The sequence below is a fragment of the Coturnix japonica genome, chromosome 3, assembly GCF_001577835.2.
Source record: "Coturnix japonica isolate 7356 chromosome 3, Coturnix japonica 2.1, whole genome shotgun sequence".
NCBI classification, from domain to species: Eukaryota; Metazoa; Chordata; class Aves; order Galliformes; family Phasianidae; genus Coturnix; species Coturnix japonica.
Window position 1 is genome coordinate 80,340,891 of NC_029518.1, and position 16,526 is coordinate 80,357,416.

The following is a 16,526-nucleotide window of genomic DNA, read 5'->3' on the forward strand; positions in this document are numbered from 1 at the left end:
ATCAAAATTGTATTTTGTTCAAAACTATTTCTACAGCATCTTCCTCAAAATACAAAATATGTTGCTAGAAATTTGAGTAGTAAGATTTATTCTTCATTACCTGCGCTACCAACTCAAAAACACTCCCTTCCTTTTCCCCAGCTCATTGGTTTTACTAGCATTTTGGATGTGAATTTTTCCTAAGTGGACAAAGAACCATTAGAAAATAAGCATGCACTAAGAGTACCTTGGGTTTGATGTTTTCATGGTCAGGAGGCGGGGAAAAAGATTGTAGTGAAGACAGCTCCTGGGATCTTGAAGGCAGTGTGCGTAGTGACTTGTCTGAGACAGGAGGTCTACATTTTAAGACCGGTGAGGTGGCAGGTTGCTGAGGTCTTGGAGAGTGGGAGTTGGGCCTATAGTTTTTGTGCATCAGTGAAGGATGAAGCTGTGGTGGGTGCGAATTAATATTATGAGTTTGGGGAACTGGTGAAGTAGAATCAGGACGTGAGAGAGACCACTGATTTGAGAGATTTGAATGGGCTGGAGAGGAAGCACTGGGCTCCTGAGTATACTTTTGGCATGAATATGAGTTCAGTGTAGAAGCTGAATTTGAAAGAAGTGGGGAGAGAGACGACTGCTTTTCTGTGGTGGGGAGGACTTTGCCACCATGTCTAGTAGAAGAAAGCAAACTAAATGACTGACAGGTAAAGGTAGGTGAGTAAGTGTGCACCCTCTGAGATCTCTGAGGTGCTTGGGTCCTGGAGGCAAGATAACACAGGCCTTCAGGGGGAGGAGAGGCTGGGTGTGCAAGGGAAGGGTGTGCTGGGGCACATGGTGGCACTGCTGGAGCAGGGAGTGTGGCCTGCCAGCCTGTAGAGGCAACTGATTTTCTGTGGGAAGGGATGGGGGATGAGAGGGGACTTTGGGAGGCTGGAGAGAGTGTTTGTCCTGGAAGGTGCATTTTAGGAGAAAGAGACCTCACTGGAGGAGCAGGACAAGGCTTGGAGTGTAAAGACATGCTCTGAGCACATCCTGGAGGCCAATATTCCTCTTTTCTGGGTGAGTCCGGTCTAATAGGAGGGCTTGAAACAGACTTTCTGGGGGTTGGGGGAGTTGTTTTGAACTTTTGATCTATTGCAAGTGTTGAGGAACAAAGGGAGGAAGGAGAAAACGTGGGGCAAGAAGCAGGGGAACGAGGTCTTCGTTGAGAAGAGCCTGATCTCAAAATAGCAGTCAAGAGAGTTAGTCTGGTTGGCAGAGGGGATCTAACTCCTGACCTTGCTAAATTTCCTTTAGATGATGTTTGTGTACAAGGCTCATTTATACTACATATAGTCGAAGATGAGCCATAAAGAGAGGGTGGAGACAAAGGTTTAGGGCTAGGAGATAATGAATGTGTTATTACATGTACAGGGAGGGGAGATAAAGCATTCAGTCTTTTGGAAGAACAGGAAAATGAAGGTTGGCCTGATGATACTTGAATTTCAGCTGAACGTGGAAGACTGGGGGAAACACACGGACTCCTTCCTGGAACGGAAGATCTAGTGAAGCTTCCCGTCTTACAAACACAGCCAGGGATATGGGCACATGGTGTTTGCATGTTATCATACAGTTGAGGGCTGGAGTAACAACGATTTGATGCAGAGCAGGATATTTTAGACATGGAGGGGGCTGAACTGTGGAAAGCAGACTGAAAGTAGAGAGACGAATCTTGCTTAGAAGACCCAGCTGCTGACTGCCAGTTGTTATGGGAATCTTCCAGCGAAGAGGCTTGATTCAGGTTAACCATGGCACCACACGCTACTTTCAGATTAGTTGGAGAAATTAAGTGGACAGCAGGTGATTTAGAGGAAAGATGATCAGAGGTGGAAAGAGTAGAAATTAACTGGAGAAAAAAGAAAAACAGAAATGTTAATATAGGTAGAACCTGTGGAACTGTTAAGCATCCCACATTTCAGTCTGGTAGTCATACACACAGTGTTTCATTAGTACTGCTTTGTGGGTTAAAAAAAAAACAAGACTGTTTTAAACTTGGTGTACATCCTGATGGACAAGGCTGTCAGGGAACTTGACTGAGCACAGTCAAGTTGTGTTATTTTACTTTCACGAGATCTCAGTTCTGCTGACATAGAGAATGCTCAAGGCTACTGACTTTTTAAGTAAAACCCAAGGCAGATATGCCAGTGATGTCAACAACCATGTGGTGCAATTCTCATGTAATCATAATTGAAAGTGAGAACATTGTAATATTGCCTGATCTCACTACACCAGTTCCATGGAAAGTAATCTCTCTGTAAATGAGATTCAACTCAACTACTAATTTTCTCACTCATTAAACAACGTCTGCAGAAATCAGAAACATCCAGTTTGTCTCTCACTCTACCGATCCTTCATAGAGCAATCTTTGACAGTATACAGGCTTATAAGAATCATTAGCCCCTTAACCACAGCCTTATAATGCACCAGCAAAACAGTAATGAGCTCTTCTGTAGATGTCTTTTTTTCCTAGGTCTCTTCTAATTAGGATTTGTCAAAACTAGTTAGAGCACGCAAGTATCTTATCAATGTTTTATACAGTTTTATGGTCTTAAAGAAAGAAATTATCTCAAAATCTTCCAAGTTATAAGATACTGAAATTAAAATCTGGGGAATATAATATTTTAATAAAACATATCAGTGCAAAATGGTGAACAAAGTCAACTGTAAATCCAAAAAGCCACAAATTATCACCAAACTTTTAACTGAGGAGTTTGATAGTGGAGAAATTGTATCTAATACCTAAAAACTTTATCTAAACAAAAGTATGCAGTTCTTTAAAACAGTTATACCAGGTTCCACATACATGGATTCCATGTGACTTTGGCTCATCTTTTTAGTTCCAGTTTTTAATAGAAACATCTTCCCGTTAAGAAAGAGGAATTTATATAGCTTAATGTCATACAGTTTTCAATAAATCACAAAACAAGAAAAATAAGTATAAAAAGTAATTTTTAAGAGAGTTAATGTGACAGAAAGGCAAGATACAAAGGCCTTTGTGGACTAAACTGTACATGAAATGCTAAATATGGGATAAATATGCATAGTAGAATCCTGCTAGCCTATATAACTAAAAATGTGTGAGCATTTCCTGCTAAACATCTGCATGAAAATAGCAAAACCTGTTACTGAAGACATTTTCTATATCAGACATCCCCAGATATGTCTTCATTTATTGTAATAAAAGCTAACTGTTGGAATGCCTTTGCATAATCACAGAATTGCAAGGGTTGAAGGGGACCTTGAGAGATCATTGAGTCCAAGCCCCCTGATAAAGCAGGTTCCCTGCAATAGGTCACACAGGTAAGCATCCAGAAGGTCTGGAATATCTCCAGAGAAGGAGACCCCATAATCTCTCTGGGCAACCCTGTTCCAGGGCTCTATCACCCTTCCTCATGTTAGTATGGGACATCCTATGTTCAAGTTTTGGGCTATTCCTCTTTGTCCAACTTCTACACAACACTGAGAAGAGACTGGACTCATCCATTTGCCTCCCACTTCCCCTTCAGATATTCATAAATATTTCTCAGATCCCTAGTTTGATAATTGTGATTTACAACCACACTAACTTCCCCTGAGTGCTAAGGTGTCTCACTTCAAAATGGAAACCTTATCTATGCCATGCAAACATTATGATATACAAATGAATATCTGTGATACCAGAGTACCGTAAATTCTTCTGGATTAAGAAACTGTGACAACTGTTGGAAAAGTTACTAATAAAGAATAAGAGAAAAATGCTGGAGATTTTATAAATTGTAAATTATGTAATATTTAAAATTATGAAAAAATAATAATAAATATGTAATGAAACAAGATTATTTAACACCATAATAAGCAACATAGTCATACAACTGTTAATTTTGATAAGGCTGCTGAGGTTAATAATGATTGCTGGAAGATTATTACAAAAACAAGGATGAGGAATGAAAACCCAATATTTCAAAATGAAATACATAAATTTCCCTTACAAAGATGCTGGATTAAAAGAAAATGAGGAATGAATATGAGTCTCTATAATGAAAGCAGGATGTGCAATGACTTTTAATTAGATAAAACTTGGTAAGAAAGATTTATAAGCAGAGGAAAATGTTCATGGTGGCAGATCATAAATACGCTCCTAAAATTACAGTAAAGAGATTTTTGCTGTAGTTTTCTTCCAGTTTGAACACAGAGCATTCACACGGTGAGCTAATTGAATCATGATTCAAGTCTTCTGAAAAGATTTTGCTATTGTATTACAATGTTAGATACACATCTAGATGATCACACTCTCACTTCAGTCAGAGAAGTAAATAAAAATTGTTTAGAAGTGACTTAACATGGCTTGTTTGCTGGAGCTCCCTCAGCTTCCCCTCACGGATATCCCAGCAGCTTCATGGAATCATAGAATCACAAGGTTGGAAAGGACCTACAAGATCATCCAGCCCAACCATCCTCCCATTACCACTGCTACCACAAGCCACTAAACCAGATCTCATAGCTCCTCATCCAGAAGCCTCTTGAACATCCCCAGGGATGGCGACTCCACACCTCCCTGGGCAGCCATTCCAGTGCCTGACCACTCTGAGAGAAAAAGTTTTTCCTTATGTCTTATCAACTTTGTGCTGCGCTCCCATCACTTTCTCCATACCGCTCTTCAAACAGGGTGTGGAGAGTTGCTAAACTGAGCGTGATCTTATATGTGCAACATCAGTAGTATCCATAAATGTGATATGATTACTTCCTTTGATTAAGGGAATTGTTTTCATTCAGGTTACTTTGGTATGAATGGATGAAAGAACTTGAAAAATATTTTCATGCCACATAGATAACGATCTCAGAAATATCAGACAGGCCTCAATCTTATTATAGAGCCTTGCCTAGAAGAACTTCAGTATATTTGAAATTCCAGAACTGAGCTATGTTTTTATAATAGATTTTTCTGATGAGATCACAATATTTTGGATGGACACAAAAAGATATCATTACTGATAAACAGCAAAGCCCCAAGAGATGTGCTGATGAAATGGGACAAGAGCATGACAAACTGAAAGCCCCAAAAGTGGCTTCATCTAACATCTGGTATCAGTTAGTCATGCTTTTGTCTTACTAGCTTTTGATCATGGATAAGAAAATATATGGCCATTACCCTTCCTCAGCCTGCAACCCGAGAGCCAGAAGGAGAGAAGGAAACACTGGAGACAATTTGGCACAATATCTAGAGACAGTATAGTAAATTAACTGTGACCTGAGACTCAATTAACACAGATGCCATTCAGAACTGTCCCAACAAGGAGGGTAGTTTCTTCCTGGTGATGGCAGGAGTTTTTACAGCTCTGGAAAAGCCAAACCAGATGACATGCACTGGACAGGGGAATGCCAAGTGACCCTGACAGGATAAAGAACTGCTTTGGATACTGATCCCCTTTAGTGAGCTGAGAAATTTCTGTGATCTGGCCTAGAGTCCCACTAAAGGGAGCAGCCACATCCACCTCACCCCAAAGGGCACATCTCAAGGAAAAGGTCCAGTCTGATTCTCTGTTGCATGCCTAGACTCTCTTTGACAAATATATAGGTATATATAAATAGTAAACTATAAAGAAAACATCCCAAATATGACCAGAATAACTTCATATACTTGTATAGATATACACACACACATGAATATTTTAATGCTGAATATCTTCTTCACCCTTTGAATATGGCACAGCATTTTCCAGCATTAGTCACGCCTGTTAATCCAGAACAACAGAAGATTTTTTTTGTTTTTTTTTTAAGTCTTAATTTTTTCTTTCTTATCATGAATTTAGAAATTAATGAAGCTGTAGAAGCGCTCTGGCTTAGTTTGAACTAAAACTCTGTACAATACAATGGTTTCCAGTGCTGATCCCAACTTTTCTCATTCTGATACTAAATTGATCATTAAGCCTAGTTATGCTTTTAAATGAACCTAACATCACATGTAATAACCCTTAAGTGAGACATGATGTTGGCATCAAAATCCTAGAAATGATAAGGTAGCCCCTATTTGGAGTACTTCTGGGATAGGAAATCTACTCACGTATAAATAATTCAGCTATTAAAACTTTTACTTTTCTACTTTTGCTTCATTTCTGAGCTGATGCTGTTTCATGAGACAGTAAACAAGCAAGAGTGATGCCTGAGAGTTGAAGAATGTTCAGTGCTAGAAGCCTGACACTGAAGTAACAGCCAGCACATCAGTGAAAAGGAGCTTAACAAACTGATCTTCCTCCTATGAAAAGAAGTAGCTACAGATACTGAGAAAATAAAGACCAAGGAAGTACTTGAAGTCTTGAGAATGTGTGACTTAAGAGTAATGAAGAAATACATTCTACCCATATTATGCCCTATGTCTCTTCATATTCAGGTGAATAATTAGCAGATAATAAGCTTCAGATGCTTATTCTGTGCAATCTGTTTTCTGTCACTTTACCAAGCAGATCCATGTTTTCTTGTCAAGTCATCAAAAATTTAACAGTTAATGCCTATGAATTTTTCTGCAGTCATACAAAAAAAATCCACACAGTTTTTATAGAAGATGCATACTTAAAATTGCTTTATGTTTCCCTATGGCCATCATTCTCTTACAAGAAGTCTGCTCTGCACAGATTTACCTCTGCATTCACTCCTGCCATAGGTAAAATTCCCACTGATTTCACTGAGAGTTTCCAGGAAGAAATGAGTACTTCGTAATGCTGTGAAGCCCAAACAGGAGTGGATTTCTAATCCACAGTTTTCTCCATCAAAAGATCAACGCTGAATTGGATGGGGGAGAGTAGAAACCAGTTGGGGTCAAAGGAAATATTTGAACATTTCTGTATGAGAAGGATGTTGCTATTTTGCTAAAGGGTAAATATTACTATGGCATATACACCCTTTCAAACTATCAGTGCCCTTTCTACGGTGAGACACATCAGATTTCATGCAGTAAATCTGATTCATGCATTTTGAAAATGAAGAATTTCAACCCTTTTTTTTTTTTTTCCTCTCTCCCACTGGGGTTGTAAAATTTCAATAAATCAATATATGTGTCCTATGAAGATGAACATAAAACAGACCTTTCAACTCTAAATTAGTTCTTTACACCTGTGCAAACTCAGTGCTAGCTAACAATTAGAATAACATGATTTTTATTGCCTTTTTCTCTAGAATAAAGAGCTGCAGCAGGTGCTGAGTAAAAGTAGAAGCCTAAGAAGTCAGATACTAATAATTCAAATGATCTACAGGCTCCACTGATTTCAATGATCTTAGCCAATTTAGTCTAGCTAGGAATATAAAACCATCTGATTAACTGGCTGTCATGATGTGCTGCTCTTAAAGGAAAGAAAGGAAAGAATAATAGATCTGTGTTACTTGCTCCATTTATCTACCAGAGCCACAGGAAGAAGCAATAAGTCAGAAGGGCAGGGATAACTCTTTAGAATATAAACACTACAGAAATGGCTAGCAAAAGCACTAATTAAAGAATAAATTGGCCAAGCTGCTTTACAAAGAAACACATGGTTTGTGTCCTGAAAGGTCTGAAAACAGAGTTTAGTTCAAGAGGTTAATAGGTTTAATAATAGTTTAATGATAATAAATAATAATCGTTTAATAGGTTACCTGCTGGTTTTGCTGATCAGCAGTGCTGTGGGAAAGTGTAGCACTTGGAAGATGCCCATCGCTGGGAGGTTTCCTTGACTCCATGCCAGGGGGGACATGGGATGTAGCCAGCAGCTGGGCACTGATGGGCCCATAGCCATTGGAGGGCCGCTGGGCATTGATAGAGGCAGCACCTGCTTCATCTTCATCACCAGAGTCCGTAATCAGGATAAACTCAGCCTTAAAAAGATCATTCTCCTGCATTTCTTCCTTGCTTGAGTTAGATACCAGGGGCTGGAAAACAGTTTGGGTGCTCTCTGGAGAGATGGCAGGCACACAGTCTTGCCGGACTCCGCTGTTTAAGGACAGCTCATCAGAGACTACCTTAGCCTGCAAGAGATACAAGGGAACAAATCTCAGTTAGCCACGTTGCATTTGTGTTCTGCAAGATAAGAACTTCAGCCTAACATGGTAGCTGGTGCTACACTACCAGAAGTGCAGAAGGTGAATGAAGAATTTGGGTTTGATATGAGCATAACCCAGTCAGCCTGCTGCTCCTCAGGCAGCATCCAGATGAGGTGATGCCTCCTTGTTACACAAGGAGCAACAGTGCACTCACAGCAGAATGGGATCCCAAGCCCAGTGCTATGATTTGGGGGGAACTGGAAAAGAGGGTAAAATCAAGCCAAATGAGCTGTCAGACTTGACAACACCAGACACGACGGGAAGGCACTATGACCGTGGGATCCATGGGAGCAGACAATACTCCTCACAGGAGTCTGGCAGATAAATCTGGGACAAAACCTATACATACTAATGAAGAAACAAAGGCCTTCAAGCCAAGGCATTCTCTGAAAAGGGCAGACAGATAATTTGAGGTCAGAGAGCCTTACTGTGAGCTTAAGCATCTCAACACAGACCACAATTGTTCTTCCTATTTACATTTCCAGTATGTAACTTCTCAAGTAAGCACTGAATGAGAGCAGGAGTAGCTGGAGATATGATAAGCAAATCACCAATCACCAAATCATTATTACAACTGCCATGGTAAATCATATTTGTCTTGGAGGAATCGTGACATAAAAATAATCTGCAATGCAAGAGAAAGCCTGTAGATGGGGCTCATACTTGAATCCTGCCTGAGGAATGTAGTAACGAGTTTCCACTGAAAGCTCCAGGAGCCCCTGGAGTTCTTAAAAATCAGTACAATAAGTTGTTACAGTCATGAGTTTGGAGGTGGTTTTGCTTGCTTGTTGGTTGGTTGGTTTTTGTTTGTTTGTTTTTGCAAGTATTGCCTGGGTTCTAGATGTTTTAGGAAAGGGAATAATCAGTGTTATGAAGAACTCGGTACTGAGCTCCCTGGCAGGAAAGTTTTCTCTACCTAACAGCATATTAAAACACAGAGAGGAAGATGTCTGGAACAGACCATTCTGCCTATCCCAGAGCACTGCTTATTGCAACATCAATCCTGATGGCTGAAAATATATCTAATGAGTTAAACATCCTGAGGACAATATTTCAGTGCATGTCTCTTCAAGGATGCCCGTTCTCTGCCCAGATATAACTCTTTTTCAGTTATAAAAGTATTTGAAAGTGCTAGAGCACTCCTCAGGTCAGAGGAATATGAACTCTCGTGAAAAGTTTATTAAGAGGAAGAGCTCCAAGAACTGCAGGTCCAGAAATATCCCAGGGGAGGAGCAAAAACTATAAAGTTACTCCAAAGCATGAGCAGGAAAGGAGTTGTTGTGAATCCTGCTTTGAAGAAGGAAAGGAGTGAAACAAACACTATGAATGGAATAATGGCTGTTGGTTACACTGTCATACAAAATCACTAGGACAAACTTCCAAAAACAAGAAAACAAGTTTTCATTTCAACTGATGCATTCCTACACAGCTATGAAGAGAAGTGCCACCTTATCTGGAAGTGGCATTTGATGCAGTGTGACCATCTCTTGGAGGATTCCCATGTAATAGCATGCCTTACACATTGCCCTTACTTCTATTAAGATCAGCAAGGAGTCTCACTGCCTTTGCCAAGAATAGATACTTGCACAACCAACAGAGTATCAGAATGCTGAAGGGTTTCCTTCCCGGTATGCATTCAACAACAAAATTATGTTGTTCAGCAGACATGTCTTGCACAATGATTCTGAACCCCTGGTAGAGTTAGTAATTATAACCAAATACTAGCCAAGGCGTAGCTGTAAAATGCTTCAGTACAGGGATGCCCAGAACAACATTTTTCATTTCTTTGGAAGAGTGGAAAAATAAGCACAAGCAAAATTCTACCTTATTTATAATTTCTTGATTGCTCAGATCTTTTGGCTCCTCTGGAATTGTCACAAGGAACTTAGAGACATCTACAACCTCAAAATGAGTGGGAAGTTGTCCAATGGATGGCACAAATGTGAAGGTCAGTGGTTTGGCTTCAGATTCTTGAGATGTGACCTGCAAAACACAAATTTAATTCAATATTATTGTCTACATTTGTCTAAATTATTCTGATCAAAGATAAAATAACATATAGTGCTCGTGTGAATTATTTCACTGATATAAGAGGGACCTGGGTGTCCTGGAGGACAACAGGTTGGCCATGAGCCATCAGTGTGCCCTCATGGCCAAAAAGGCCAATGGCATTCTGGGGTGCATTAAAAAGAGTGTGGCCAGCAGGTTGAGTGAGGTGATCCTCCCCCTCTAGTCTGCCCTGGTAAGGCCTCATCTGGAATACTGTGTCCAGTTCTGGGCTCCCCAGTACTAAAAAGACAGGGATCTCTTGGAAGGTGTCCAGCGGAGGGCCACTAAGATGGTGAAGTGCCTGGAGCATCTCCCCTATGAAGAAAGGCTAAGTGAACTGCGTCTGTTTAGCCTTGAAAAAAGAAGACTGAGAGGGGATTATTAAATATACTTGTCAATAGATTTTTCATCAATCAATGCATTTGAGATCTTTTTTCATGAACGAAGTATTGCCTTGTTTGCATCCATTAACATCCTACACATTCTTATGGCGCAGCACAGAAGACAGGAGAATTGTTCAATAATTTGCCATTTCCATTTTCCATACCAAAAACAAAAAACAATATGCAATTCATTTTAAGGCTGCTTTGTGTAACTCCATTTTAGTCAAATGAAAATGTAAATATGCTACTGTAACTGGGCATCATATAGCCCCTAGAGTATTTGCTTAACAGCTTGGAACAAATTGGAAAAGCCTTTACTAAAACAAGAAAAGAAAAAGAAAATAAAAGAAAAAAAAACCACATTTTTTTGCTAACTCTGAGCAACATGTGGAATGGATTCTGCTTCAAGGAAAGCATTTCCCCCCCTATATTCTTTATGCCCTTTGGCCACCTACATTATCTAATTACGTGTCATTCTTCTCATCTATTCCTCCTCATACCACATTCTTACTATGACTTTGTACATAGGGCCTGAATACAATGAGGAGGAAGGTGATTTCATCCAAATGCTTGATTTTATCTCAGTGCTCCCCAACAATTTCTATCCCCTCTACTGAAAAAGAAGTCCAGGCAGCAAAGAAACAAACATTTCCTTTGCCAGATATCAGGGAGTAGAACTGCAGAGGTTTCACAAGGAAAACACAGGGAAGAACAACACAGACCCAATCACTAAATTAGACTCGGTGATTATCCCACTACTTGTTGGTGTAGAAAATGACTCTAATTCAAAACCATGGAATGACAGATTGTTTTTTTGTCTCTTTTTAATTTCTGATTCAAAGCCTGTGGAAGTTAATTGCTTTTTTAAGGATCTGCAATACGAAGTCTTGAACTGTACTGAGTCATACAGGGAGGAAGAAAAAACAACAACAACAAAAAACAGGGCTATTGCATTGACAGGTTTTTTTTTACTTATCTGTTTAAAATGAAACAAATTTGAGAGCTGTGGCTCTCATTATGCCTCCTTGCAATTTGCGTCTATAAGTAAATAGCAATTACGGAACACGGTGGAATTATGGAACGCATTCACATGGCTGAGTCTTGTGGCCGGAACATTAAAAATGATAAATGCAGATTTCCTTTTTCTGTTTGTTTAAATTAAGCAAAATTTTGTTATTGCCACTAACAGCTATCTCCTGGAGGACTCGTGCAAAACAAAGACAGGTTATTTATACCAATTACCATTTTTTGTAGAATTTAAAAGAACTCAGTTCTCTGAGCAACTTCCAGAACAAATTCCCATGTACTCACCCTTAATTCAGAAAGAATAAGGTGCTTTGATGCTTGAAAGTAAAAAGCCTGAATAAAAGGCAGCCATCTTATTTCTGAAATTGGGTTTTATATTCACTCATGCCAGTAAGTCACATTACACTGCAAACTTAGAGGTGTGCACAAAGATGGGGAAGTCTCCTACTTTCCTCCTCTCTCCTCCACACAAGTGGTCAAAAAACAAATAAATTAGTAGCAGAAGGGCAACCCCTAAATGCTCCTCCACAACACCTGAAGTTCTGGATGGTATTTTACACAAGGGAGAAATGATATAGCTCTTTCTCTCAGTAGCTAAGGTGTGCTTTTTACAAACCAGTGAAAAAAAGTTTTAATAGGAATATCTGGCACATCAAATGCCTAGTCCTTGCTCCCAGTACAAGTCACAGACTATATCAATACTCAAGAACATCTTCTCACTAGCAGAAGCTAGTCCCTGCAATGCAGCCAAGGCATCCACAGATGTTTTTCAATAAGCCAGATCACCTGCACAAGGGCAGGAATAGAAATCATATTAGCATTAGTGGTTTCACTACAGCTGGCCCGGTCCATTACAGACTTACACAGCACCTGGGTCTCCACTGAAATCAGCTGGAGATGGCCTCTGCTTTCCTGCAGATATGTAGCTGTCCTTTTGTATTCTGTCTCTAGTTAGGAAACATAGGTAGCCACTCTGTCTACTTCTAAAAGTATTTCACCTCTCTGCCTCATCCTCTTATCATGCCTGTTTGATGCTCAACATCAGTTGTTTTCTATATGCAAAGATTCGTGACAGAGAATAATGCTTATCAGCACAATATATTCCTTATAAAAGAAAAGAAAGAGAAAATGTAGAACCTTTGGATACAGCAAGCCCTTCTCCACACAAAAAAAAAAAATATTATGGAAAATTACAATCAAGACCATTAGCTAATTTGAAAAACAAATAAAATTCATTCAAAATTTCAATACTTTTAATTGGTAATTCTGCAAACTAAACCAATGAGAGAAAGAGTTTCTCCATTCTTTTAGTTCTGGGTTTTCAATAGCTTTGAGCCCTGCAGCATTTATCTTTTATTTATTTCTTATAGAAAAAGAAGGAAAGCTAAAAATAGGACAGTATGAAGCAAAAGGAATTCTTACATGATACTGTGTTGTTGTTGTTTCCCAGATGGAGAAAGAATTTTGCACCTTTTTTCATATATTGATTTAATTTACTATATCTCTCTGGTTGATCTGTATTTGATGTACTGAGGGAAATGAACAGGGTGGACATCTATTAGTTACATCTATTGACAGCTACTCCAGCATACAAATGTAAATAGTTGTGAAATAAAAATAAAAATATATATATTTATGAATCCTTCTTGCAGATTGTCATCCTTTCTTTGGATCGAGTAATAACACCAGAAGAAATTCAGTAACTGCTGCTGTTACTCTCTTGAACCAATACAGATAACTGTGTCACATGAAACATCTATGCAAGTGAATACAAGTGAATTCTCATTTACGTTGCATAATCAATTTTGGGCACAATGTCATAATTGCTTGGGTTTAAAAGTATTATTTTATGTAACTTTTCTTTGAAAAGCATAAATTACAGTCTCATATAAATAACCTTTGAATATCCATTAGGGCACTATAGGCAGCTGCATAGTATGTTCCCAAGTAGTTTTAAAAGGAGAAATTTACTTTAGATGGCTTCCATGACTTCATATGCCACCAGTCTACAAACAGGCTTGTTGCATAACTAATATCATCAATTTACAAATGGCCTGGGGTAGTAAATTAAATTATATTAGTTATTGTTTTCATTACCACAGCATCTACAATCCTTACTTATAGAGCATATTTTTATTGTCTTGGGTACTTTATGAAGACAAATAAATGCTTCTATTTAATTTCTCTCATACTCTATATGCATTCAGCACACTGCCTGTTTTGTAATTTAAATTGAGGTCCCATTGTCAGTGATTGCTTGCCAGGATTTCCTTCTGGAATACAGATTGCGAAAGTGAAATGGAATATGCTGGATCACATTACTACTTCTTCCACCAATTTGTTAATGTAATTCCTCTCACTAAGAAAAGGACACCCTGAGAAAACCTCACTGTTGAAATATTAAGTACTTCCTTTTGAGGGTGCTTATTTATTTTAAGGACAGAAAAAATATATATATAATTAATTGCAAAACAACAAATGTGTACAGTGTGATACAGAAACATGTTGACCGACATGCTGCTTTGGTCACAGCACAGATACACATGCCTCAAATTCCTGCTAAATATAGCCCTCTCGTACAGGGCACGGCTAAAGCCATGAGCCCAGTGTGGAGAGGGGCCACTCAAAAGCACGGCCTGTTTTGTGCAACCTCTGCTTAGACCATTTTCTACATTCAAACTGAAGTCTGACTGCAAAACACACCTTGTCTTGTTCTAGAGACTGAGAATAAGGCCAGGCTGCAATGAATGAAATGACTGCTTAATGAGATGTAAGCAACTTCAGCAAATTTCCATATCTTGACTTACCGCTGCTGTCGCAGTAACCCAGTAGAGATGAGCTGATTATTGAGTAATATGAGCTCCTGCTTATCTGAAACCTTTTACAATCAGCAGCAGATGATCAACCAAACACCAGCTTCGTATCCGTGAAACTTCAGGAGAAAAGCTAAATCCAGTCCCAAAGTCCAGGGTGAAATTTCAGACCTGTTAAGTTTGTGCCAAAATTCCCACTGACAGCTGTGTCTGAGAAGTTCCCCACACCGTACCCTGGCCCCATTACATGCTCATTGTATCACCTTGAACAAAGCACTTGGCTTCTCTCAATTGAGCAGCACACACTAAGACTCACGTGCAGATGAATATCTCTTGAAAATTAACATGTGTAAAGCACTAGAAAGAGCAAACGACTAATCAAGTAAAATTGTCATCTACTATTCAAAATGTAAGAGTTCATTCAGCTAAAATGTTTCTTTTCTGTAATAATTTTAATTAGCTTTTCAGCCTGACAGACTTTATACAACTGCAATTACTTTTTCATACTGGTCTACACAGACGCAGCTGGGCAAATTGAAAAGTAAGTAAAGCTAACCTTTAATTATCTCCATTGCAAAGGGGGACTAATATCACTTGCCTGTTATATGTAATTGATTTAATTAAATGCTGTTTGACTAAACACTCACTAAACATTGGCTCCTGAGGCAACCTGAGTCTCCAAGTTATATTTCAGGTAGTATAGGCATCCTGAAAGCCCTTATTTGCTCCAATCTCCTGAAACTGCTTGGAAGCAACATCTTCCAAGCTAAAAACACCTCTGTTGTATCACTCCAAAATGCTGTAGTCCCTCACTTATACACAAACCTCCATGCAGGCAGACAGGCACTCACCCAGCTCACATCCAGTTACCTCCTCAGCATGTTCTCACTGTTCCCTTCTGTCTGTCCTGCATTCATTTCAGTGCATAGATCAGTAAGAAAGGACCCGTGCATGTTGTGTCTCAGATTTTGGACAGATTTTTTACAGTATGGCCAGACTTGCCATCTGGTCTTGCAAAGAAAGCATTAAAACACTGACGAAAGTAGACAGAAAAAGTTTAAAAGCTGATTGCAAAAGAAAATTTTAAAACCCTAGTGCTGCTTAGCCCACTCATACGCAGCCTATCAAATACATTAGCAGTCAAAAGACTCATGGAGAAATGGGAGATGGCCCAAAGAGGCTGTGAATGCCCCTGCAGGTGTTCCAGGCCAGGTTGGATGGGGTCTTGAGCAGACTGATATAGTGCTTGATCTGGTGGTCCTGTCTGCAAAGGAAGGGCTGAATATAGATTATCTTTGAGGTTCCTTCCAACCCAAGCCATTCTATGATTATGTGATAATTTCTATTACATATTTCCTGTTACTTTCTTATCTGAAAAACTGCCCCAAAAGGTGTAATTTTCAAACCAAGCATTGGGAATAGAAACAAATCCCTGCTTATGTCTGTCTGAGCTAAGTGATTGATCTTGGTTGACGATGCTAACAGTGCACTTCTGTTTCACAGTGGCATGAATCAGCCACTTGTTCTTCATTTTCTAGAGATGTCTGGGCAGCTGTGGGCTGGAGGAATTTCAGCCTTATCTTTGCCTACAAATGCAGTGAGATTTCCCCACCACCCCAGTCCATCTTACTGTCACCAGCACAGGAGAATCCAGCCCAGAGGAGCCCACTTGGTGCTGCCAACACAGCTGTCTTTACAAATACTTGTTGCAGCGTAACTCCACTGACAAATAGCAGATGTTATCTTAAGCAAAATATTTTGAAAGTAGGTGGTTCCCGCTATCAAATCAGTGTCTATGCAGATCTCTTCAAGTCTTCTAATGGACCATTATCTTTGAACAGTGAACTATTTAGTGATTCCAAGAAACAGAATGTATGTATGCTAATAAAACAGGTGTTATGATACCAGAAAATCATAGCTTGAAGGCTATTGAAGAAAAATGGGATTTTATTACAGATTTCCAAAAGTACAAGCACAAGATAATAGTAGAAGGCTTGAAAGTGTGAGTACAGGAGAAGGGCCCCAGGGCTACAAGCACAAACTATTAGTAATAAGTTATTGCTCACTACAGGAATGCAACCTTCTGTTCTGGTATTAAGGATAAAAAGGAAATAGAATCAGAACCCAGTGTATGTAAAACATATTGGATATGGTAAAGTTTGCATGTAACACAGAATTTGCTGGCCAA

At 39.2% G+C, this 16,526-nt stretch overlaps 1 protein-coding gene across 1 annotated transcript in view; it reads right to left on the reverse strand.

Annotated features, from left to right (window-relative positions):
- MLIP (muscular LMNA interacting protein) overlaps positions 1–16,526 on the reverse strand; it is a 96,945-nt gene that overhangs the window by 46,941 nt on the left and 33,478 nt on the right. Inside the window, exons 5-7 of the mRNA XM_015859233.1 lie at positions 9,892–10,050; positions 7,624–7,992; positions 227–1,867 (exon numbers count right to left, since the gene is read on the reverse strand). Coding sequence (XP_015714719.1) covers positions 227–1,867; positions 7,624–7,992; positions 9,892–10,050 — 2,169 coding nt within the window. The remainder of the gene's footprint in view (positions 1–226; positions 1,868–7,623; positions 7,993–9,891; positions 10,051–16,526) is intronic.